General features: G+C 47.4%; 1 protein-coding gene across 4 annotated transcripts; it reads right to left on the reverse strand.

The window, feature by feature from the left end:
- Positions 1-255: 255 nt before the first annotated feature.
- Positions 256-23,955, reverse strand: LOC103643510 (protein fluG). Of its 4 annotated transcripts, XM_023301341.2 has the most exons (20): positions 23,610-23,955; positions 22,988-23,059; positions 22,284-22,535; positions 21,949-22,016; positions 21,738-21,853; positions 21,559-21,664; positions 21,317-21,473; positions 21,139-21,234; positions 6,354-6,402; positions 5,783-6,048; positions 5,245-5,417; positions 4,922-4,969; positions 4,219-4,339; positions 4,057-4,109; positions 3,852-3,981; positions 3,556-3,701; positions 1,466-1,654; positions 971-1,203; positions 650-792; positions 256-529 (listed from the first exon to the last, which is right to left on the reverse strand). In XM_023301341.2, the coding sequence occupies exons 1-20, from the start codon at positions 23,775-23,777 to the stop codon at positions 467-469; spliced, it is 2,649 nt and encodes an 882-aa protein (XP_023157109.1). In that variant the 5' UTR covers positions 23,778-23,955; the 3' UTR covers positions 256-466. The 4 variants fall into 4 exon arrangements, with proteins under 4 accessions (XP_023157109.1, XP_035820169.1, XP_023157110.1 ...); XM_035964276.1 differs by lacking the exon at positions 22,988-23,059; XM_023301342.2 differs by lacking the exon at positions 4,922-4,969.
- Positions 23,956-25,711: the final 1,756 nt, after the last annotated feature.

Consider the following 25,711-nt stretch of genomic DNA (forward strand, 5'->3'; position numbering starts at 1 on the left):
TAAAATGGAGGGACTAACCAAACGGGACCTTAGATCAAACATTATCTGAGTATATAATATTTACCCACACTTGCATTTAATCAACCACCAATCACCACGTAGAAGACTTAGTATCATGCTTAAGCAACCTGTATCTCCGTACCTTTGTATATACTGTTATATTAACGTCTTCATTCAACGGTCCTAGAGATTCGTCTATCTCCTATTTCTCCCATTTTCTTTGATACCTTAATACCATGGTGAAGACACCTAGCATTTCTCATTTTAAAAATTTAAATAACCTTTATTATTTGATAAGAGAAACACTGGGTATCAAAAGTTCAGTCACAAAAGTTCAGTCACAGGATATGAGAATCCGAAGTTAACCATTGGAACAAAATTTATTCTTCCAGTCTCTCGGTTGGTCATACAGTGAAACCCCTTGCCACGTCCAAGAAGATGTAGCTTCTCATTCCGTTCTTTTGCCCTAGTAACGGTCGATGAGATCCTTAAGTGCACCCGGATTCTTCGCAAAGTGATTGATCTCAGCCTGCGGGGAAAAAATGCCCAAATGATGGAGTATAAAATATTTTCGTACAGAATATTTAAAACTAAAACGATAAAAAAAGAGATTAAACATGCTAAAAAAAGAAAATTAAAGAATGCTGACCTTCCGTATAGCTATAGCAGTTGTGACAAGTTTATCACCAATTAACTCATGCAAAACCTTATCTGCAGAAAGCGATTCTACAGATTCCTGCAGGTTCTGCGGTAGCCTTTTCAGTTTTGAAGAGTGATCAGAAGGGTTTGATTCTACAAAGAACACGAATCACATAAGATACTTGCATACTGTGGTAATGATGTTTACTCATTCAGTACCGAGCGCTTATCACTTATCTGGTTGTTAGGATTGTTTCCAAATATTACCAGCAAGGCATAAATTTTGGAAACAATAACCAAAAGGAAAGGCCTGGCATAAAGGAATTCATACCAATTGGCTCAGGTAACTTAAGGTGTCTTCTTAGCCCATCGATGCCAGCAGCTACGATAGCAGCAAGACCCAAGTGCGGATTTGCGCAACCATCGAAGGATTTGATCTCGAAGTTGCTGACTAAATCAAGAGGCACACCAGGTGGGCATGCGGTTCTTAATGGAGCCTCCCTGTTCTCTTTCCCCCAGCATAGATAAGCTCCACTCCAAGTATCTGGCTGAATCCGGTCGTAGCTATACACAAAAATAAAAATAAAAAATCAAGTGAATCTGATCATTAAATAGGGAGCACATAACGTACTGTTCAAATGGTTTCATCAGTATCCTGGCATTTTGTCAGAGAAGTAGCAAATTAAGCTCTCTAGATTATAGGGATATATGAATTGACATCTTGTAAAAATCTTGCAGCTTATGTGAGAAACAAACAATGTATTGAGTTACCAAGATTTCAGTTGAATTACATGACATAATTAGAAGCGTTAATAGAAAACATTACCTGTTTGGGTGAGGAGCGGTAAATGCCAATATTGACGGAAGGTGATGATACACTCCAGCAAGGAACTGTTCTCCAGTTTTTGACATTCCATGAAAGTTATCTTTACTTGACCCCATAAAAACATTCTGATCGTTCTCCCACAAGCTCAGATGCACGTGAGAACCAGATCCAAAATCATCCAAATCAGGCCTAGAAGTGTCCAAGCAGAAGAAAAAAATCAGATACCAGATAAATGCCTGTTTGGTAGGCTGCACGAGAGCGGCCCGTGAGGATGGACTGAGCCAGACCAGATTTGGGCGCTGGGCTAGGCTGGGGAGGTGCAACCAGGTATGTTTCACCATAGCCATGCTCCCCGTGTTTGTTTGGCTGCATGAGCTGTGGGCCATAGCTTAAAAGCAACAGCCGAGCACCCCATTTGACCTTGTTAGGTAATTGTCCATCTCTCTCCATCAACTTAAGTTTTCAAATTGAATCGGTTGGTGCAACTATGAAGTCTCAAGTTTTAATCCTAGTTAGCGTAATTAAATAAATTAATTGTTGTTCGCTTTTTTTACACATCTGAGGTCTGAAAGAGCCTCGGCCATAATCAACAGGAAACAGGGTCGATGCCACGTTCAGTGACCCAGGGTCGGCGTCCCAAAGCTTGGGTCGGGGTCGCCATGGGTCATCGTTCCGAACGCTAGGGATTCGTTGTACCAGTGCAGATGGCAACGACGAGTCGACGACTGGTGCTCGTTTGTGATGAGGAGGATCATGCAGGTTGGGGCAAGGCGCGAAGATGACGGCGGGGCAACATGTATGGTGACAAGGACAGGGATCCTGCTGTGGCCAGTAAGAGGTGGCGCTCTGTCTTCCTGCGCCGGTGCTCTTGCAGGTTGAGAGGTCCTAGGCTGGGCGGCCGTGCTTCTGCATTGTGAGCTCTATGTCTCTTGTCTCCTATATGTGTCTAGGGTAGAAGTATAGGGTTTCGTTGCTATAATGCGGCTGGGGCATAGCACATAGGGTCCTTGGGATTTTTGTAACATGACCCTTGACCCATGGAATCGACCCGAATCATCGACCCATTAGACTCGGGTTCACGTACCAACTCATGTTTCACGTCCCATAGAGGTATACCCCTTGTACCATATTTTCTTCAAGTGTCGACCCATGACCCAATCGACCCGAGAACATTGTGACTATGGCCTCGACGTGAGAGGGTCAATAGACTTATAGACCCAACTGTTGCAAGAATGGACCGAGCCAAAAAGAAAACAAACTCATTTCCATTTTCTCATGCAGGCTTTCGGCTGCTTTTGGGCGTGATTTGTTGCAGCAACTGCGATGTGTTTGGTTGTATACCAAATGGACGCAGCCAGGCTCGGATTGATTTTTCTATTGTTTGGTTCGCTGCATATGCAACTAAGCTTGCCTCTCACAATACAAGGAAAGGCCTCAGGCCAGGCTCTGGAGATGCGACCTAAATTTAAGTATCCACAGAGCCAGGTTGCCATGATGCACGTCTAGGCTGCCGCTGGCCTGGCTCGCCTGCCAGGCTGCCCAGATAACGCCACCAATCACACCCTTAATTGACGTGCCAAGCCGGGCTCGCCAGGCTTTACAGCCTACCAAACACAAGAAGTTGCAGCCTAGCAAATAAGCATAAAGTTTCAAATGATTGCTGATGCAGACATCCAGTATGGACCAAGTATAGTTCATATTTCAGCTCCCTTCAGCACCAAAAGAGTTTCCACTCTCTTTTGCCTAGCCAAATCTGTTCACAAACATATTGCTACTGGCACAAAACGATGTGCATGGACAAATCCATTCTTTGAAGCTAGTACTTAACGTTAAAGTGTATAAGTGGATTGCCTATCTTCTAATAGCTTAAGCTTTTGGCTTTTGGTTTGAATTGGTTAGTATATCCATTATAACATGATATCAGAGCAGTGGTCTTAAGTTCAAATTCTGGCAGAGGACTTAATTTCACTTTACTGTTTTTCACCTATGGTCACAAGACATTAAAGAAATACAAAGTTAGTCTCCATTAACGAACAATAATGTGGTGAAAATTAAATGAGCAGACCTATCTATGTTGATCCATAACTTACTTTGGAAGAAATGTTGCTACCAGTCCATGCTTTCGAGCAATCGACTTAATAGTCTCACGAGCATATATGAGTTTGTCAGCCGCAACAGTGCACAAGATATACTTCAAGGCTATCTCAAACTGCCCTTTTCCAGCTTCAGCATGCAACTGCCAATATTTTTTTTTTGGGGGGGGGGGGGGGGGGGGGGGGGGGTACACAAAAAAAATCAACACATCGTTGCAAATGAACTAATCAGTTTGGCATTATATGTTGTACTTTAACTTTTTTTTTGCGTATGAGAAATGTAAACCACTTACCTGTTCAACAACAATGCCTGAATCTTTGAGGGAAGAATATACTTCTTGTAATATGGATGATGCACCATCAAATGCTGAAGTTGAGCAGTAATTGGTATTATCATATGGAATCCACATCTCAACTCCATTACTGCAGAGATTTTCTATTAAGATCCATAAAGAATAATTTTAAAAAGCAGTGGGAAACATAGCCTGGAAAAGCTACCTTACTAATTTTCTGCGAAGGAAAAATTCATTTTCAAAACCTGCCTTCATTGTCTGAAAGGATAAATAACTGAGCATGAATACCAAATCAATTGCAATTTAGAATCCATGAGACCAAATGGCCTTCGGAAATTAAGACAGGAGAGTGCGGATTTATTCTTACCACATTGAACTCATCTAACAGAACTTTTGTGACTTTCCTCAAGGTATTTCTAGGACAGTATTCCCAGCCTTCTCCAGGCCTTATTTGCATGTCAGCCATCACCATTTCCTCGTGCCTTGACCTTGCAACAAGAGTAATCTACCATTAACATAATCAGAAGTGAAGCTTCTAGAAACATAAATTTTATACTAGCATAACAAAGCCAATTTTAATAGGTATATCATTAAAAGAATAAAACATGATGTCTTAATGCATTTGACGAATTAATATGAACTAAACAAGATAACTAAAACCCTAGACAAGTGCTTTTGAGTTGCTCTGGCCTTGGTAGTTGTGTCACTTGTTTTTGCCATAGGCTAAAAGTTTGTATTTCACTAAGGTGGGTGTGTTGTGTTATGGGGTTTCTTAGCTCTATATACTCATCTTTCTTCTTAATGAAATGATATGTACCTCCCCTGTGCGTTTGAGAAAAACAACAACTCCCCTGTGCGTTTGAGAAAAACAACAAGATGTAACAATTGATTTTTAGAGTTATAACATATATATTTTTTTGTTTTACAACAACGTATTAGGTGATTACTAGTAAAGGAATGAGACTGGCATGCTATTTCAAGAAATGATAACCCCTATTATAGTATCTAGACATAGCATATATCTAGGTGCACAACAAAAATTATGTACCTCAAAAAACAACACGACTTACAATTTGGAATTGAGGGAGTAGTAGTTGCCCATAAAAATAGCATAGGAACTTCACATGCATAGATATGAGAGGGAAATAGACGAATAGCAATAAAATGTAAATCAGCATATCATTGATGTGGAAACAGGAGTAAGAAGAAGACAATAAATAACAAGAACTAAAAAATTTGGTGTGCACTCCCACCGACCAGATTAAAGTCCTCTTCAACACGAATTTGGGTGGCTCTTTCTTCATGTTTACAATTACAATGCCACATTGTTCCTCTTAGATGGGTCAAGTTATTTGTAAAGGTACTGAAGAATGTTTAAAACAATCATAAATACCATGGTAGCCTAACGAGTGTTGGCATATCTGGTACAAGTCTGATCTCGCCTACACCAGTAAGGTTCGACCCATCCGCTGGGCCATCACAAAATGAGGTCATTCCCATTGCTGCAAAAGTCAGACCAACACCCTTATTCCTCGTAATCTCATAAAATCGTCCAGCTGGCACGACCTGGAAGTACAAATCTTTGAAAAGTAAATAAAATATGATGTATTATTTTATCAAGACTCAGAAAGAACACTTGCAACTATAAGAACATACTTAACGTGCTATGTTGGTCGAGTTTTTTTGGCCAAAAACAAAAAGAAAAAGAAAAACGAGTTATCAGGAGGCTTAATATGCTGGGAAAAGTTCATTATACAAATGTATATAACTTTATATGAAGCAGATAAGCAAGAGAAAAATTGAACTGGTAACCTTATTTTCCATGTAAAACTAACAGAAATCTTTATTGATCCATGGATAATGACAATTGACAAGTGATCAATACTTCGCATAGTATTAATTGCAGTATGTGCTCAGAAAAAAGTACTTACGCGGCATCTATGTTGACCAGAAGCATCGCACCAGATTATTCGAACAAAGAGCACATCTTCCTCAACAGAAGACAATGACACCCTTTTACCAACTATGGCAGTTTCATGATTTATTGATCCATTGACAACATTTAACTTGTACAAATTCAATGCATTTCTTCTAAAGATGTCCTCAATAGCTTCGATAGCTTCCTGAATGCTAAGGTCACCATCTTCACATGCAGCAGATAGGACACGGTAAACAACATCCCGTGCCCTTTTTGCACCTGTGAATCAGCACAATGTATGAATCAAGAAATGAAACATTAAACCAGCATGTATTAAACATATATTCAATATGTGGATACACCATTCCATGGTGCACAATATAAACCGTAGCAAACATATCTATAAATCAAAACCACATGAACCAAAAATTCCTTTCTAATTTCTTTGATCATGGTAAAAAAAGAGTATTTTTGTTTATCCTAAACCATTCGTGCACCTTGACTTCTGATAAGATATTTAACATTTGTACTGACATGCAATGCTCCTCCATAATTTTGTGAAATATATAAGGTGATGAATGTACCTAGGTAATATGTCTCTGGAAAAGCATACCCATCTGTACTGAACATGACCTGAAAACTTTTGTAAATTAGAAATACCAAACAAAGTGTACATTGACAAGTTGAAATACATAGGTTGCTCAGATCTGAGTGGCAACAAGACAATCACATTCATCAGGATAATTATATGATCAATCAAAATGGAGTAATGTTACTAAGTTGGCATTATACTGAATATAAAAAAGGATTAACATCAGTAAATTAAATGTATTGTGTAAGAGAACGGAAGGCTTATGTATTGCATAGAGGATGGTTACATATATAGACCTAGGGGAAACCCTAACCCTAATAGATCAGTGGCCCAACAGTGGTTCCAGCTCACCTACACATACATATAGGAACACACACTCTAACATCCCCGCAGTCGCAACGGGAGCACCACAAACGATGAGACTGGAGCAGAAGTCGTAGGTAGGAACCGACGGGTTGAAATCCCCCACCCCCACAGTCACAGCGTCGTGAGGGTGCGAATGTTGCGGCTGTTGTAGAGACCGGTGTGCACTCCGTGTGGATGATAGCCCCTGGATGCTGAGGTAGCCAAAGTCGAGGTGGTGCATTGTTGCGGCTTGGAGACACGCAGCAACAGCCTCGTTCTTCGGGGGGTCGACGTTCGAGCGTCAACGGTCGGCGGTGCAACGCAACAGAAAAAAGAGCAGCAGTAGACTGGAACTTCTTGCTTCTCTTGTCCGGTCAAGGAGCCCCGCAGGGAAGCCGGGGGCAGCGCACGCGTCTCGCTGGTCATGGTGGTGTGCCTCCAGAGGGGCCACTCTGGTCTCTGACAAGGGGAGGCGGCAGCAACAGAAAAGAAGGGCAGCGGCAGATTCGGTCGGGAAGGCCACGGCAGCGACGAATCCAACCAAGAAGACGGTGGCCCGGCCAAAGAGACGACGGATCCAGCTGGGAAGGCTGCAGCAACGGTGGATCCGGTAGGGAAGGTTGTGGCAGCGACAAATCCAATGATGGCGGCGACGAAGAAGAGGGGGGCGGCAGGGCGGTTCCAGCCAGGCAGGGGGCTGCGCCGGATCAGAAGGCAGCTGCTTGATTGTTTCCCAGACCCCTGCTTCTGTGAAGGGCAAATCCAGAGCAGCCAAATCATGATTATAAGAACCCAACATATCAAGATTAATAGAAGACATTCTGGCCACATTAGTTCCCAGCAGCGATCTATAGAATTGATCAACCAGCCTAGCTTTATCCTCATGATTGGTGTAGATGTTACTAGTAGAGACCAACTTAGCAACGAAGTTTTTCCTCTTCCAGAATCTAGCATGCAGGTGAAACAGCTTTGTGTCTGTGTCCCCTTAAGCCAATTCACTCTAGATCTCAGTCTGACAATAGTGCGCATGAGTGAAGCCAAAGCAAGAGCATGCTTTCTGAGACCATTTTTAAGCCACAACTCAGCAACCGAAAGCTCCCTTGAGTCCTGAGCAATCTCAATTTGATGAAGAATCTCCCTAGCCAGTGCAAGCTGAACTTTAACATTACCAACTTTTTTGTCACTCCATCTCTAGGAGCCCCCTGGCAACAGATTTGAGCTTCAGCTCCAAGGTTAGAAAAGGACAACTTTTCTTACTAACCGAGCTCCAAGCATCCTGAACAGCCTCATGAAATCCTTGGAGCTAAGTGACCCTCAAGATTAAGAAGAAATCCTTTTAGCAACTTTTCTTACAACGGTCTAAGTGACCCTCAAGATTAAGAAGAAGCACTCAACCGGTTTAAGTGACCGTTTGACCGAGAGAGAGGAAGGGTTGAAAAAGACCCAACCTACGTGGCCTCCTCAACGGGGAGTATGTTCTTCGGAACCGAACCTCGGGAAACAAATCACTCGTGTCTGTGTGAATCATGCATTGTGATTTGATTCTTTCTCTCCCCTCTCTAAGTTCTCTTGCTTGTGATCATTTTGAGTTGGCTCCCAAAGTAATCCGCAATTAATTGAGCAACTCTAAGCAAGAAGAACTCCTCTCCCGCACTCTGATTTCATTATTACTCGTTCTAATGCTAACATCAGGTGAAGTTTGTGTTCAAGTTATAATTTTTAGGTTTCGCCTATTCAACCCCCCCCCCCCCCCCCCCCCCCCCCTCTAGGCGACTTTCAGATACCATGTAAGAGAATGGAAAGCTTATGTATTGCATAGTGGATGGTTACATATATATATATATATAGACCTAGGGAAACCCTAACTCTAATAGGCCGGCAGCCAAACAGTGATGTCAGCCCACCTACACATACATATAGGAACACAAACTAACATATTGTATGACAAAGTAGGGGCAAGATACTCTAGATTTGTTTGGTTCAGCTTTTTTAGCCAGATTCGCTGTCAAAAATCTGGAATCCCAATCAAAGGGGTACAGGAGCTGAATAGATTCCTAAAAATCTACATATTCCTTTAGTTCAATCCAAAATCTCCTTCTACACCCTATATTCCTGTCATCCAGATTTTCAATTTGGAGGCCCCTACCTGACTCATTGCTCGACTTTCACCCGACGGCACCTCCCAACAGTGGCTAGAGTTGCTACCGCTTCCCTGCGCCCGACTCTGAAGGTCTGTGACATGGCTTAGTCGTCCCTAAACTGTCATACCTATTTCTCGTCGACCTTAGTTAGAAGACATTAATCGTAACATATGATCAATCAAGAAAGGCCAAGAACATCTTTTGCTTACTTTAATTTTTGTTGTCAATCACTACCAAAAGACTTAGATGATTTTATATTTTTTAATAAAATGCATAAATTATAAATCTGCAGTCAAGAGTGCCACTCAAACAAAATGATCACAACTTGTTCATAAGCAGTTAAACCCATAGTAAGAATGTCGGGGCCTAAGAAGGCCCATGGAGGGGTTGCTGCAGCCTATGATGCGCGGATACTTCTCAAAATTCACGTACCGGTGTCGGATACCGTATCAGATACGGATACTCCTCGGATACTTCTGGATACGTATCCGAGGCGTATCGGAAATTCCTGTAAATTTAAATAAATAAAAAAAGACAAATACTTCTAGGACACCTCTTGGACACCTACGGGGATACCTTATATCCCTAATTTCCCTGCGCACCACTTCTCCCCACGGCGCACACGCGCAACTTCTCTGCGCGTCGCCAGCCCCGCTTGTGCGCAACTTCTCTGCGCGCCGCCAGCCCCGCGCTTCCCTGCGCGTCGCCAGCCCGTCACCGCTTGGAGACCCGCGCAGCCGCGCTTCCCTGTGCGCCGCCACTCCAGCCGCGCTTCCGTGGCCGCGTCCGCCGCCGCCAGCTCTGTGGTCGCGCCGTCAGCCAGCCCATCTGCCGTCGTGAGGTACTGAGGTTTGTGGACGTGATCTGCTATTCTGCTGCCATCTCCCATCTGCCCTGTCTAACGCTGTACTTGTCCGATTGTCCATTCTCTGTTCTTGTTAGATCCCAATATCCATGGCAACGAGTGCATCTACTGATGCTAGCAGCAGCGAAGGTGCCGAAGGAAGTTTTCCAGTCGCCAAAAACCCTGCCATCGCAAGACAAGTCTTGGCTGCTGTTCGTATTGTTCCTCCAGATGAGGATGAGAAAAAAACCATTGTGGAGGTATGCTGAGATACTTGAAAGAACTGGAAAGGGTTTGGGGGGCAATGTGAGGATTAGGTGTAGATTCTGTAACCATGTTTGGAATGGAAGCTGTTCTAGAGTTAAAGCACATCTGTTGAAAATTCCTGGTTTTGGGGTGAAGTTTTGTCGAGTGGTGACAGTACATGTTCTTGAAGAATTGAAAGCTGAAGTTGCTGCAGCCAGTGTTGTTGCTAACAGAAGTTTGCCTAGAGATATCCCACTTCCAGTTGAGGGCAATGAGAAGAGGAAGAGAAGGGGTGTTTCAGCTATTGAATCTAGCTTCAATTTGGATGTTCGAAGACAGCTTGATGAACTAATAGCTAGAATGTTTTACACTGGTGGTCTGCCTTTTAATCTTGCACGTAACCCATATTTTAGAAAGGCTTTCATGTTTGCTACCAATAACCCAATTGGAGGTTATGTCCCTCCAAGCTACAACAAGTTGAGAACAACTCTTCTTGTGCAAGAGAGGACACATGTGGAGAGAATGCTGCAGCCCTTGAAGGAAACTTGGAGCTCTAAAGGTGTGAGTATTTGTTTCAGATGGATGGTCAGATGCTCAAAGACGCCCACTCTTGAATTTCTTGGCTGTTACAGAAGATGGTCCAATGTTTCTTAGAGCGATCAACACTGAAGGAATATCCAAGACCAAGGAGTATATTGCAGAGAAGATGTTAGCAGTAATTGATGAGTGTCATGTACGGCCGCACTTATAGGCGCCGTCGTGACGCCAGGAGGGCTGCAGATCGCGCAGCCAAGGCAGGCGCCACAATCAGTGGCTAAGTTTAGAAAGATAAGGATTAGTTTCCCTGTTGCATGCCTTAATCATAGGAGGGATTGGTTAAGATTAGTTTCCTTTTCATATGCCTTAATAATAGGAGAGATTGGTTAAGATTAGTTTCCTTTTCATATGCCTTAATCATAGGGAAGGTTGGTTGAACCAGAGGCTATATATATGTCGTGTAATAGGCTGGGAAATAATCAAGAAAGATCAATTATCCAAAACTGCTCTTCTCCCTGCCTCTCTTAAGCCACCGGTGAGGAATCCCTCACGGTGAAGGTCTGGAGCGCGACTACGAACTGCGTAGTCGCGGTCCAGCGACGTTGGGCGTCGAGGCGCTTGACAACCTGGTATCAGCGTCACGTCGATCCTCACCCACCCGCCCTTGCCCTCCACCATCCCCTTCCACGCCCACAGCCTCCACCGACCACTCCATCACCATGGCTGAGCCCACCATCAAGGACCTCATGGAGCTGATGCAGTTTTTCCAAACCGAGTTGGCTGCCGTGAAAGCCACCATGAAGGACAAGTCGTCCTCGTCGTCCACCGACGGCGGCGGCGAGCGCGAGGATCCCCCTCGTGTGGATCGGCCCCCCAGGTTCCTGAAGCTCGACTTTCCCCGGTTCGATGGCACCACCGACCCGATGCTCTTCATCAACAAATGTGAATCCTATTTTCGCCAACAGCGCACCATGGCGGAGGAACGCGTGTGGATGGCCTCTTATAATCTGGAGGATGTCGCGCAGTTGTGGTTCATCCAGCTGCAGGACGACGAGGGCACACCATCCTGGGGGCGGTTCAAGGACCTCCTCAATCTTCGCTTCGGGCCACCACTCCGCTCAGCGCCCCTGTTCGAGTTGGCGGAGTGTCGCCGCACCGGGACCGTGGAGGAATACTCCAACCGGTTCCAGGCCCTGCTGCCGCGCGCGGGTCGCCTCACGGAGGGCCAGCGCGTCCAACTCTACACAGGCGGTCTCCTTCCCCCGTTGAGCCACGTCGTTCGCATCCACAACCCGGAGACGCTTGATGGGGCCATGAGTCTCGCCCGTCAGGCCGAGCAGCTGGAGTTGGCACGGGGACCGCCACCGGCCGCCAGGGGAGCCCCTCGCGCTCTTCCCCCAGCGCCGGCGCCCAAGCAGCCGCTGCTCGCCCTCCCTGCACCACCCGCGGGCGCGCCCCAGCCGCGACCAGAGGGTCCGCCCTTGAAGCGGCTGTCACCGGAGGAACAGGCGGAACAGCGCCGCCTCGGCCTCTGCTTCAACTGCAATGAGTCGTACACCCGCGGCCACAACTGTGTCTGCCGCCGCATCTTACGACCGCTGACGAGGAACTCGCAGGGGACGACCCGCAGGACGGCGCCCCTGTCTTCTCCCTCAGGGCAGTCACTGGCATGCCCATCTGCAATTCCATGCAGGTGCGGGCCACCCTAGGCGCCACCACCCTCCTCGCGCTCCTGGACACCGGCTCCACGCATAACTTCATTGGGGAGGATGCCGCCCGCCGCACCGGCCTGCCGATCCAGCCGCGGCCGCACCTCACGGCCACTGTGGCCAACGGTGAACGCGTCACCTGCCCAGGAGTCATTCGCCGCGCCCAGGTCATCATCGAGGGCGAGCCATTCTTCATCGACCTCTTCGTCATGCCGCTCGCAGGGTACGACCTCGTCCTGGGGACTCAATGGATGGTCACCCTTGGTCGCATGGTGTGGGACTTCATCGACCGCTCCGTCTCCTTCCTGCACCAAGGCCGCCAGGTCTCCTGGTCGGACGTCGCCGACCGTCAGCATCCCCTGCTCGCCGCTACCACGACACCGAGCGCCCTCCTTGAGGAGCTCTTGCACTCCTTCAACGAGGTGTTTGCTGAGCCGGCGGGCCTGCCCCCGCAGCGAGCTCGGGACCACGCCATCGTCCTCAAGCCAGGCTCTACACCTGTGGCGGTCCGGCCATACCGCTACCCGGTGGCACACAAGGATGAGTTGGAGCGGCAATGCGCCGCCATGTTGGCCCAAGGCATCGTACGCCGCAGCGACTCGGCGTTCTCCTCACCGGTTCTGCTGGTCAAGAAGCAGGACGGGGCTTGGTGGTTTTGCGTGGACTACCGCGCCCTTAATGCCCTCACCGTCAAAGATGCCTTCCCCATCCCCATCGTCGACGAGCTCCTTGACGAGCTGCATGGTGCGCAGTTCTTCACGAAGCTGGACCTTCGCTCCGGTTATCACCAAGTCCGGATGCGGCCGGCTGACGTGCACAAGACGGCGTTCCGCACCCACGACGGCTTCTACGAGTTCCTGGTGATGCCGTTCGGATTATGCAACGCCCAGGCAACCTTCCAGGCGCTCATGAACGACGTGCTCCGGCCATTCCTCCGTCGGTTCGTTCTTGTCTTTTTTGATGACATTTTGATTTATAGCAAGACCTGGGCAGATCACTTGCGCCACATCCGCGCCGTCCTCGACGAACTTCTCCGCCATGTCCTCTTCGTCAAGCGATCCAAGTGCATTTTTGGGTCTCCATCGGTGGCGTACCTAGGCCACGTCATCTCCGCCCACGGTGTGGCCATGGACCCGGCCAAGGTGCAGGCCATTCACGACTGGCCGACACCTCGGTCGGCGCGCGCGGTGCGTGGGTTTTTGGGCCTCGTTGGGTACTACCGCAAGTTCGTCCATGACTACGGCAAGATTGCAGCACCCCTCACCGCGCTGATGAAGGAGGGCTTCTCCTGGAGCGACGAGGCCCAGGCAGCCTTCCAGGACCTCAAGATTGCCGTGACCTCGGCTCCGATTTTGGCGCTGCCGGATTTCACCAAGGCCTTCATCGTCGAGTGTGACGCATCCACACACAGCTTCGGGGCGGTCTTACTGCAAGAACATCATCCGATCGCCTACTTCAGCAGGCCAGTCGCCCCCCGTCACCGCGCGCTGGCAGCTTATGAGCGGGAGCTCATCGGGCTGGTGCACGCCGTGCGACACTGGCGGCCGTACCTGTGGGGGCGCACGTTCCTCGTCCGCACCGACCACTACAGCCTCAAGTTCCTCCTCGACCAGCGCCTTTCGACAATCCCGCAGCACCATTGGGTGGGCAAGCTCCTCGGCTTCGACTTCTCGGTGGAGTACAAGTCGGGCGCCACGAACACCGTAGCCGACGCGTTGTCTCGGCGCGACACCGATGCGGAAGGCTCGGTCTTGGTGCTGTCTGCGCCCCGCTTCGACTTCGTCGACCGTCTCCGTCAGGCTCAACTTCAGGATCCGGCCCTAGTCGCCATCCGGGATGAACTCGCGGCCGGCACAAGGGGCGCACCATGGTCGTTGCTCGACTGCATGGTGGCATACGCAGACCGGTTGTACATCCCGCCGGACTCCCCGCTACTGCTAGAAGTGGTGGCCGCTACGCACGACGACGGTCATGAAGGGGTGCAGCGCACTCTCCATCGCCTCCGCCGCGATTTCTTCTTCCCCGCCATGCGCCGTGTGGTCCAAGACTTCGTCCGCGCCTGCACTACGTGCCAGCGCAACAAGTCTGAGCACCTACACCCGGCGGGCCTGCTGCTGCCCCTGCCCGTTCCCCAGGCCGTGTGGTCTGACATCGGCTTGGATTTCATCAAGGCGCTGCCCCGCGTTGGGGGCAAATCAGTGATCCTCACCGTGGTCGACAGGTTCAGCAAATATTGTCATTTTCTTCCTCTGGCTCACCCCTACAGTGCTGAGTCTGTGGCCCAGGCATTCTTCGGCGAGATCGTTCGCCTCCATGGGATTCCTCAGTCCATGGTGTCGGACTGGGACTCCGTGTTCACCTCGGCGTTCTGGAAGGAGTTAATGCGCCTCACAGGCACCAAGCTGCACATGACGTCCGCCTTCCACCCGCAGTCCGATGGCCAGACGGAGGCGGCCAACAAAGTCATCGTCATGTACCTCCGGTGCTTCACTGGGGACCGGCCCCGTCAGTGGCTACGTTGGCTACCGTGGGCGGAGTACGTCTACAACACGGCGTACCAATCATCACTCAGGGACACTCCTTTCAAGGTGGTTTACGACAGGGATCCTCCCTCCATCCGCTCTTATGAGCCTGGCGATACCCGGGTGGCGGCGGTGGCCAAGACAATGGCTGAACGCGAGGAGCTCCTAGCGGATGTTCACTACCGCCTGGAACAAGCCCAGGCCGTCCAGAAGAAGTTCTACGACCGCCTGCACCGACCGGTCTTCTATACCGTGGGCGACTGGGTGCTGCTGCGCCTTCGTCATCGGGCAGCCTCCTCCCTTCCCCACGTGCCCAAGGGCAAGCTGAAGCCGTGCTTCGTCGGGGCGTATCAAGTCACAGAGCTCATCAATCCGGTGGCAGTTCGCCTAGCGCTACCTCCGCGTGCCAAGTTGCACGATGTCTTCCACGTCGGCCTTCTCAAGAAGTTCGTCGGCGCCCCACCAGCTACACCACCTCCTCTTCCACCCACTCACAATGGGGCGGTGATCCCAGAACCGGAGCAGGCTGTTCGGTACAGGTTGGCCAGGGGTATTCAGCAGGTGCTCATCCGCTGGAAAGGGCAGGCCACTACTGATGCTACATGGGAAGATGTCGCCGACTTCCGCGACAAATTTCCCCATTTTCAGCTCGAGGACGAGCTGATCGTCGAGGGGGGGGAGAGATGTCATGTACGGCCGCACTTACAGGCGCCGTCGTGACACCAGGAGGGCTGCAGATCGCGCAGCCAAGGCAGGCGCCACAATCAGTGGCTAAGTTTAGAAAGATAAGGATTAGTTTCCCTCTTGCATGCCTTAATCATAGGAGGGATTGGTTAAGATTAGTTTCCTTTTCATATGCCTTAATAATAGGAGAGATTGGTTAAGATTAGTTTCCTTTTCATATGCCTTAATCATAGGGAAGGTTGGTTGAACCAGAGGCTATATATATGCCGTGTAATAGGCTGGGAAATAATCAAGAAAGATCAATTATCCAAAACTGCTCTTCTCCCTGCCTCTCTCAAGCCACCGGTGAGGAATCCCTCACGGTGAAGGTCTGGAGCGCGACTACGAACTGCGTAGCCGCGGTCCAGCGACGTTGGGCGTCGAGGCGCTTGACAATGAGGTTGGGGCACAAAATGTTGTGCAAGTGATCACTGACAACGCTGCCAATTGCAGAGCTGCTGGCATCATAGTTGAGCAGAAGCACCCTCATATTTTTTGGACCCCTTGTGTTGTGCATACTTTGAATCTTGCTTTGAAGAACATATGTGCTTCTAGGGAAATTGAAGATGTGCTTTATACTAAATTCCAGTGGATTAGCAAAGTCATTGGTGTAGCGTATCGTCACACATGTTTTTGGGCTTTTGGTGTGCTGGATTCATTGATTTGAGTCCAGATAAATTCTGGAAGAGGAAGTAGATGTTTACTTTAGTCAAGTTGTTGAACATTAACTTCTAACGCCCTTAAATTGAACTGATCGGCTGTGGTCCATTTCAGACATTTCAGCATTTAATTTTATTTATAATATATATTGCGTATCGCCGTATCCCTTAGTAGTTTGTTGATAAGGATCTCTAGCTAGACAGGGGCGGCCAGCCGGCCAACTGACCTATTTATGTAATCAATAGATGAGAGATAAAGTAGACAAGAATTAGAAGGGAGAAACCCTCCTCTTGCTCGGCCGTAAGCAGAGGCCCCCGATCGACGTTCCTGCCCATCGATACCCCTCTCCAATCCCTCACCGATCTAGCGACCATAACATTTGGTATCCAGAGCCTCTGATCTTCCGGCCACCATGAATTACCCACCACCAGCCCCAGCCGCCTCCCTGCCCTCTTCCACCCCAGCCACTGCCAGAACCGCCTCCCTGTCCACCTCCACCCAACCGTTGCCCAGCACCACCACCATCGCACTCATCTAGCTGTAACACCCTGTCAACTCCCGAACCGGCGGTACTTACTCCTGGCAGCTCTCTAGGATCACATATTGTCCCCACAGACCAACACGAGTCTTTTGTGTGCACTTTGTCCTCACTCATGCGCACCCGAGAAAACTTCCTGGTCGGTCATCTTAGTAACCGGGAACTGGGAACTTAGCCACGTTCCTCGTTCCGGGAACGTTCGTTCCGTTCCGGGAACGTAGGAACAATCTCGTTCCAGTAGTGTTAAATCCTAGTTTTATTAGCGTACCGCGTTCCACGTTCCCGTTCCTCGATCCCATCGATCCGGGAACCTGGTTACTAAGGGTCATCCATCCCAAATTGCTCCAAGCCAAGCACACTTAACTTGGAGGTTCTTTCGAGATAGGCTTCCAAAAAAGAAGATGCACCTTGTAGGTATGGATACTCTATTAATTCTATTAAGCCTTGGGCCAGAAGTGGTCACATGGCATGGCATATGACGACACTAGAGTATCCATACCAACAAGGTGATATCCTGGCCCCCAAGGCTTAATAGAATTAATAGAGTATCCATACCAATAAGGTGCATCTTCTTTTTCGAAAGCATATCTCGAAAGAACCTCCAAGTTAAGCGTGCTTGGCTTGAAGCAATTTGGGATGGGTGACCAACCGGGAAGTTTTCTCGGGTGCGCATGAGTGAGGACAAAGTGCACATAAAAGACTCGTGTTGGTCTGTGGAGACAATATATGATACTAGAGAGCTACCAGGATTAAGTAACGTCGGTCCGGGAGTGGATGGGGTGTTACACCAGCCCACGTCCAGCGTGCCCACCACCCTTCCCACGATGACAAACGAGCAGCTGACGGCATCCCTTCTCCACTTCTCCAACAATCTAGGAGCCATACAAGCCCAGATGATGGCGCTGCAGTCTGATGTAGCCACGCTGAAGGTCGTCATGCTGGGCTCCCAACCGCCGCCATCCCCGCCTTCGCCATCCGAGGTCGTAGCGGCTCTGTCATCATTGTCGCAGCTGGCCCTAATAGCCACCCCGGCGTCCTCCCAGCCATCGAGAGTACCAATCCACCAGCTGCACTTTCCGCGATCGCCGTCTCAAATTCCGGCATGGGCCCTAGGATCCGATCCGCCGCCGATCTACTCGTCAACAATGTCGATCACCACGGCAGTACCGCAGCCGCCGGCACTACTACTGCCCTGGGGCCTTGTGTCGGCGCGCAGCCACCGGGCGCCCAGTACGGGGGGTGGATGGGACCCTTTTCTCCCCCTCCAGGGGCACCTCCTCCAGCCGATCCCAGGAACAGTTGGGATCTACAATTGATCGTGATCCGATGCTGCCGAAGTTCTACAAGCTCGAGTTCACGACGTACGACGGCTCGGTGGATCCCTTGAACTGGCTCAATCACTGCGAGCAGTTCTTCCGCGACCAAAAGACGTTGGCCTCCGACCGGACGTGGCTAGCATCCTATCACCTCCGGGGCGCGGCTCAAACATGGTACTACACCCTCGAGCAAGACGTCGTCGCTGTCAACAGAAGGTTAGGGCGCAGGCAACACCAACGTCAGCCTCCACGAGCCCGCCTCCAAGGGCTGTTGTGTCCTTACCTTCGTGGTTCTAGCTCGCGCCCTCCTCTTCGTTGTGCAACGTTTCTTTGGGACACAGGATGATGCTTGCAGTTGCAGTATATCTAGAATCTCTACTACTTATTAAGACAGTAAGGGATAGGCTGTCATTCCGTGTTCTGCCATTCTCATTCTCTGTTCTGTCTTTCCGATTCCCCCCTCCCAGCATAGTCCATTCTCACCATTCCATGTTCTGCCTTTTCCGATTCCCCCTCCCCCACAAAGCTCATTCCCATTCCCACGTACATCCCACGCCTAGCTAAAATTTAATTAAAAAACAGGCCCCAAGGGAATTCGAACCCGTGAGCAAATATGCTTGTAGCTACCACTACACCACATGTGTGTTTATGTCTACATCTATTATAGTAAAAACATATACTACATCTCTCTCGAAGCCCACCTGCTACCCTTGCACAATGTGTAGTAGTAGATAAGTATCACCGAGATTATTAAATTATATTTTTGGATTGAGGGAGTAATATTTAAAGAAGAGTCTTGCATGCAATTTCTTTTGTTTGAATAATGTTTTCAACTTAAATTCTTTTTTTTGCATGTGTGACATTTATTCTCCGTAATATTTTTCCATGGATCTGACTTATAAGTCATTTTCATAAATCAATGTCAAAGATGAATCCATGTTTCTTACCTGCAAACCCCAAACAAACACCACTAGCACGAGGCGCTCGCGTTGGTGTCGCTCATCGACGACGAGAAGAAGCTTGGCGACTGCCAGTTCGACCTCTGGAAGCAGTCCTACGTGGCCCATGCACCGCTGTGTACGGCAAGCTTCGGCGCAGCCGCCGCTTGGACGCGGTCCAGAGCGGCTGCACCGCGCTGTCCATCGTCAAACAGGAGGACCTCATGGTCGTCGCCAATACCGACGACTCTTGGATTGTTCTGGGCACCACAACCGACGACGGCGCCAACACGCCGTCCAGCTCATCATCCACCTGAAGTCCAACCTGCCACGTAAGTCGCTACTGACCGGCCATGAATTCTTGTGCGCTAGCATGACGGTCATTGTTGCTATTGTATAAGTGTCCTCGAACAAGATGTATGTAGAGGAGTAGCACATCCGGTGGTGCAACGACCATGTGTACTACCTCGCTGATGAGCTCGGGGTGCACTTCATTTGGCAGCCCAACCAAGAGTCATCGGTACTCACCATGTCGCGCACGTTCGACGACTACTATATCAAGGATTGCGGCGTCATATCGGCGCCGGAGGTGAGCAGAGGAGGACCGACAACAATGACCACTCGCCATCGTCGGGGTAGCTTTTGTGCCGGTCTGCCTTTAATTCTCTTTGCAAACACACACTTACCTTTTTGTTTAAGCAAGCGTGTATGGTGGTGCGTGCCTGATGACTAACGATGTACGACAAAACTTCTACCGGCAGGTGTGGCACATGCTCTCCAATGATGAGACCATGCAAATCATGACATATATCGAAGTCTGCATGATACTGATGGTTGCAATGTAGTAGTGAAACAACTAAATTAAAATAACAAAATTTATGTATGGCTAGGATCACAAATGAATTATGAAACATTTTCTTATAACAATATAAGACACATTTTGTATATAAGTTATCATGATATTATATATTCTCGTTGCAACGCACGGGTACTACACCCTCGAGCAAGACGTTGTCGCTGTCAACAGAAGGTTAGGGCGCAGGCAACACCAACGTCAGCCTCCACGAGCCCGCCTCCAAGGGCTGTTGTGTCCTTACCTTCGTGGTTCCAGCTCGCGCCCTCCTCTTCGTTGTGCAACGTTTCTTTGGGACACAGGATGATGCTTGCAGTTGCAGTATATCTAGAATAATTGAAAGATGAGCCGAGATGTAAAAGGTTCATTTTTCGGTGATAGGTTAGGTCATTACAGGTTGTTTGTTGGATGCTGCAGCTCGAGGGGCCTCCAAGGGGGATTAGATAAGGATAGTTAGAGATAAGATTAGAAGATAAGGATAGTTAGAGATAAGATTAGAAGATTAGTTGAGATTATCTAAGAGATTGGTTGAGATTATCTAGGAATGTTATCAGTTAGTAGTTTGTTGAGAGTTTTTATGAGAGTTTTAAGAAGATAAGGATCTCTAGCTAGACAGGGACGGCCAGCCGGCCAGCTGACCTATTTATGTAATCAATAGATGAGAAATAAAGTAGGCAAGAATTAGAAGGAAGAAACCCTCCTCTTGCTCGGTCGTGGGCAGAGGCCCCCGGTCGACATTCTTGCCCATTGATACCCCTCTCCAATCCCTCACCGATTTAACGACCATAACAAAGAAGGTCTGCATATAACATGCATCAACTACTTCTGGAGAAAAAATAATCTGGCGCGAGATATTTAACCAAAAAAGGGGGCTCAAACCACATGGGTGGCGTCACAAGCAGTGTTTTAAATAGCGGGATAAGGGATTTATCCTCAGGCTTCTCAAAAGCGCAAATATCAAGATATATCGGGCTAAATAGCATAACTTTTCGATGCTAAAAAGGTTATATCGGGATATATCAGCCGCTATAACCGGCTATTCAAAACCTTGGTCACAACTGCCCCCCCCCCCCCCCCCCCCCGACCCACCCACACCATCCATCATGCTAGCAAAGCCTATGCCCAGTATATTTAACTGCAGCATTTTCTACTAGTAAAACTTGGATTCTAGAACATTTCCTATTACTGCGCAGTATATTTAACTGCAGCATTTTCTACTACTAGAACTTGGATTCTAGAACATTTCCTATTACTGCAGCTCTTTTTGTGTTTATTACACTTCTGCTATGATCGACAGTAAGACAGGATACAATTCAGTTCCATTTTTAAACAACACAGGTAGACTGAATTAATTTCAGAACTTGAACTTTTCTACAAATTGTTAGTTACAAGGTGGTCGATTTACCTTCTTTATGGGAGCTAGCTCCAGAAGCTCTTTCAGGGACGATGTCATTCCATGAACACTAAGTTTTGGAATCGCCAAGCCAAAATCAAGGTAAACCTGATTGTTGTTTTTTAAGAATAGATAAAACTTAAAAAACATGAAAACGAAATATATGCAATAGGAAAAAATCAAGATCTACCTGGGAGTAAACAGATGCAAGATAGGATGCTTCCTTAGAAAATGGATAAGAAGCATGTAAAAGAACAATTTGGCACTTAGCAAATCTTTCGTCCTCAAGAACAGCGCGCAAATGTAGTGGGTTGCACTTTCGCAAGTCTAGGTCCTTATCTCCAAAACTGGAAAATATATAGGAGTATAGGTATGAGATATTGAAACAACCAAAATATAACATTGCTTCCCTACTACGAGCCAAAATTTCACCCTGTGTGAATTTGCACTGGCAGGCTAAGTGAAACAGCAATTCCAAGACTGCAGGTAAATAGGTAGTCAATCAGGTTCTTGTTTGTAATCCGAAATGGCCTAGGACCTGAAAAACAGAGGAATTTTAATTGCAAATTTTATTGAGATTGTTTTAGGTGTTCTATAGAAAAAGTTTCTACCTGTTAGCTCCTTACGAAGACCATCCTCTGCATCAGTCTTGCTAACATTGGGATTGATCTCTAAACCGCTTCTATATGCAGCTATGCTTTTTAATGCAACAATTTGGTTAGAAACTGTGAGCAATAAGTTAAGGATATTTCTAAATCAAAAGGAACTAAATAAAAATAATCCAATTGGTTTGCAAAGGGTATTGGAAAATGTAGAGGATATGAATTCAGCTTAGATATGTAGCTTTCAGTGAATGAGTCCAGTGTCCAGCTTGATCCACTGAATGACTCCTGGAAATGGTATTTGTGCAAGTTGATTAAAATTACCTTTTAAAAAAGTACTCGTAGTTAAAACATATTATTAAATACAAATAGCTGAACTGATATTTCAGTATAAGAAATGTAATATAAGTCACTGCTTCTGTAACGAATGGCCATGCTATTTGTTAAAGTAAATTCTTTCCAAGCAACCTTTGTACTTAGTAACAAAAAAAAAGAGTGAATAGAGAAAAAAAACAAAGTAAACCTTCAGAGAAAAAACAAGAGAAATACACTCACAGCATTGATGATTGTTTCTGCTAGCCTTTCTATTCTCAGAACTCTGCCAACTACAGGAGCAAATGCCTTGTGAGACTCCAGGTCTAGCATTTTGTCGAATGCTATGCCATCATCTATAAGTATAACAGATATGTTGGCAGCTTGGAAGCATTTTGAGCCAATCGATTTCAATCCTTCAGCACTTCTAAACTTCTCCACCTTCTCAAGTGAGGCCTCGCAGTTGTACAATGCAGCAATGTCCCTCAGGCTTCTCTGCATTTGAGCATTTCATGAGGTCCCAAGAATGTAATGAGTTATATGAGAGTGCATTTGAACTTTTTGGCTAGGTGCCTAATATGGGCACATGCCTTGCGTCAGATTTCCACACACCCTATTGAAAGAAAAATCTAACGAAAACATGTTGCAAGTGCTAGAGTAATTGCATGGCGAGGACAACAACTAGTCAACTATTAGGCCAAAAAGCTAGTACGAGGCCTACTGACTCTATAATCACTGACTTTTTTTGGCCAAGCTGTAATTATTGACATGGACAAAGCTGCTGAAAAATATTGCCCCACAACACATAAGGCCATGGACACTGGCCAGCTCCTCATGTGCATACATGCAAGACACGGTTCCAGTTTCCGAACAAGCAGCCCCACCAGTCCCAAGGACCCCAGGCATTCATGATTCATCAGGAGGCAAGGAGACGACCAAAGGCGTACTATACAGCCACCACGTTCTACTGCACGATGGCAAGGCAGACCCCATAAAGTTGCTGCCATCCGCATGCCGCACTGCAGAAAAACGACGAGCTCAGCATATTCTGCTAATAAAAACAAGCTGGCTAATTGCAGTAAATTTGCATTCATGTCTATCCGTTCTATGTGTCTTTTGTACCCTGCACTACCTTACAAAACCAACTAGTGGCACTTGTCAGCTAGCTGTATGAGCAAATATGCTAATGCAATCAAATCATGACTACTTGACACCTTCGACAATAATTTCCTGAGTCGATCCACAGTACTAGTCAAATCAGGAACAAGGAGTTGAACCACACGTGTACCAGCGTTTGCACATCAGGGACCGCCAATAAAACTAGTATCAAAATATACCAACGAAAAGCTCAATCGACACGACCTAGCACGGAACCCAGCAAACTGCAGGCTCCCATCAATGTCGCGATTTCGAATATACTGCTACCAGAGTACCGGTAATCGGAGTTAGTAGCAAGCTTCAAGAGCACATAGAAGCGGCCAAGCGGGTAGGAAGCGGGGCGCGGGGCGGGAGTTGTGCTAGTACAGAGTTAGTAGGAAGCTCCAACAGAAGTGGCGAGTGGCAGCGTACCTTGAAGGAGAGGGAGTGGGGCGCGAGCGCGAGCGCGTCCCCCTCGGCCTCGGAGAAGCAGCGGAGAAAGGGGAACGCGGAGCCGTGCTCCACCAGGTTGTGCGCGTGCGCGTCCACCGCGGCCACCTCCTCCGTCGCGCGCCGCAGCACCTCGTACCTCGCCTCCATCACCCTCCGGGACCCTCCCCTCGCGGTCTCCGCCGCCGCTCGCGCGCTCGCTGCCTAAGGATCTACGAGTGAGTCGGCCACGTTTGACCGAAGCGGTGGCTCCGTCTGCGGGATAGGCGGAGCCGAACGACGAACTGCTGCACGGTGCACGCCGTGTCGCCGTGCCGTGCCGAGTTTTTATATAAATAAATGGCGGGGCAAGCATAAGTTAGTTAAACATTAAATGAATTTTTAGCAAGACGGAATACATTTGGTATACCAATCCGCTATAACATTTCTCTAGATAATATAATAAGACTTTTCATCGCGTAGCTATTCTCCACTTCAAAACATATATCTACTTTATTAAAACTTTAAGCGGAGCAGCACACTTCGGAATTCAGATTTTCTCCGAATAAATGACTTCTAAATCCATATCTAGTTTGCCTTTTAAAAGATTTTGGTACTCTAAAAGTTCAAGTACACCTGCCATTACTCTTGGTTCCAAACAAACCCGGGTATCATTTAATATGAAAAAAACAATAACAACCAATACCACTTTCGTCCTTACCTAGTGATCTATTTCATTTCAAAATTACAATAAGAGCAACTCTAACAATATCTTAAATCAATTTCCTATCTTAAACTATAGAAATCAGCTTATTAAAAAAACAATTTCAATAGTACTCTAATTTTCTATTTTTTATAAAAAACATAGGGCATACCATAAAAAGACTCAAATATATCACACTATGTACTAGTGTTCTATCGCGGTTTTCTACATCATCTCTAACCATCTTTCTTTCTTGATAATGTTATTTATTTTTAAAATATTTGATTTAGGGTTTAACCGTTGGAGACAATACCCTAAACACTTTAAACTATGTTTAAATACATAGTGGTCATACAAAACAATATTTTATACTAGAGACAGGTTATTTTTAGAGTGAAGTTTAAAATAAAAGGTGTGAGGCTATCTCCAACAACGTCCTCTAAATTTGATCCCCTAAAGGAATATTCTCTGTCCTTTACAGTTCTTTCTAAAAGATTTCGTTCTCTATATCTCTACCGTCTCCAACAACGTCCTCTAAATTTCATCTCCTATAATATTAAAAAATACTGCTGACTGCAGTAAAATAGCTAAACAAAAACCGTACTATTGTTTACACTACAAGCACGTGGTTTAAGGACAGACATATTGTTGCTTGCATGTGCACAGCGCCAATCGAGCCGTGTCAGTGCTAGATAGCGGACCAACAGAATCCTCCACATATAGCGGATGCAGTGATGGTCCTCTATTTTAGCGCACCTTTTACCGGCCCTTGTTGGAGAAGAAAAGAAGCACCTGAACCGCTATATTTGGGGTTCAGGACCATATACAGATCGTTGCTGGACATAGCCTGATAAGTAAGCTACTGGAGATAATAGGCTTCCTAAGAAATTTGAGCGACATCAAATGCAATTTGGCCCTAATTTAAGGGTGTTTGGTTTCTAGAGACTAAGGCTACCTCCAGCAAGGGACGGTAAAAGACCCCGTACGCCAAATATATCGGATGTCTGAACGTCCGCTAGGGCTCCAACAATAAACGCTAAAGCCTTCGCTAAAATAAAGTGTGCGCTTCTCGTCCGCCAAATATAGCAGTCTAGCGATCGTTCCCTATGCACTGTTCGCTCTCCCACGCGATCTCCTTATGTTACCTCCCTCCCTGTCTTGGAAGCTATTGCACCCATCCGTGCAAACAACTGGAGGTAGAAGAAGAGGTGTGGTGGGACGAGGAGGAGCACGCGCGCTAGGGACGAGGGGCAGCAAGCGTGGCGGATTTCCTGGAGAAGGATGAGCTCTCCCAGCCACCGGCGAGGACGACGTGTAGCCGTTAAAGACGTGAGCTCGGTCGTCGAGGAGAAGGAATGCACGCGTGGCCATCGACGAGGACGACGAGCGTGCACCCGCACAA

This window comes from Zea mays, chromosome 1 (genome assembly GCF_902167145.1).
Source record: "Zea mays cultivar B73 chromosome 1, Zm-B73-REFERENCE-NAM-5.0, whole genome shotgun sequence".
Lineage (NCBI taxonomy): Eukaryota > Viridiplantae > Streptophyta > Magnoliopsida > Poales > Poaceae > Zea > Zea mays.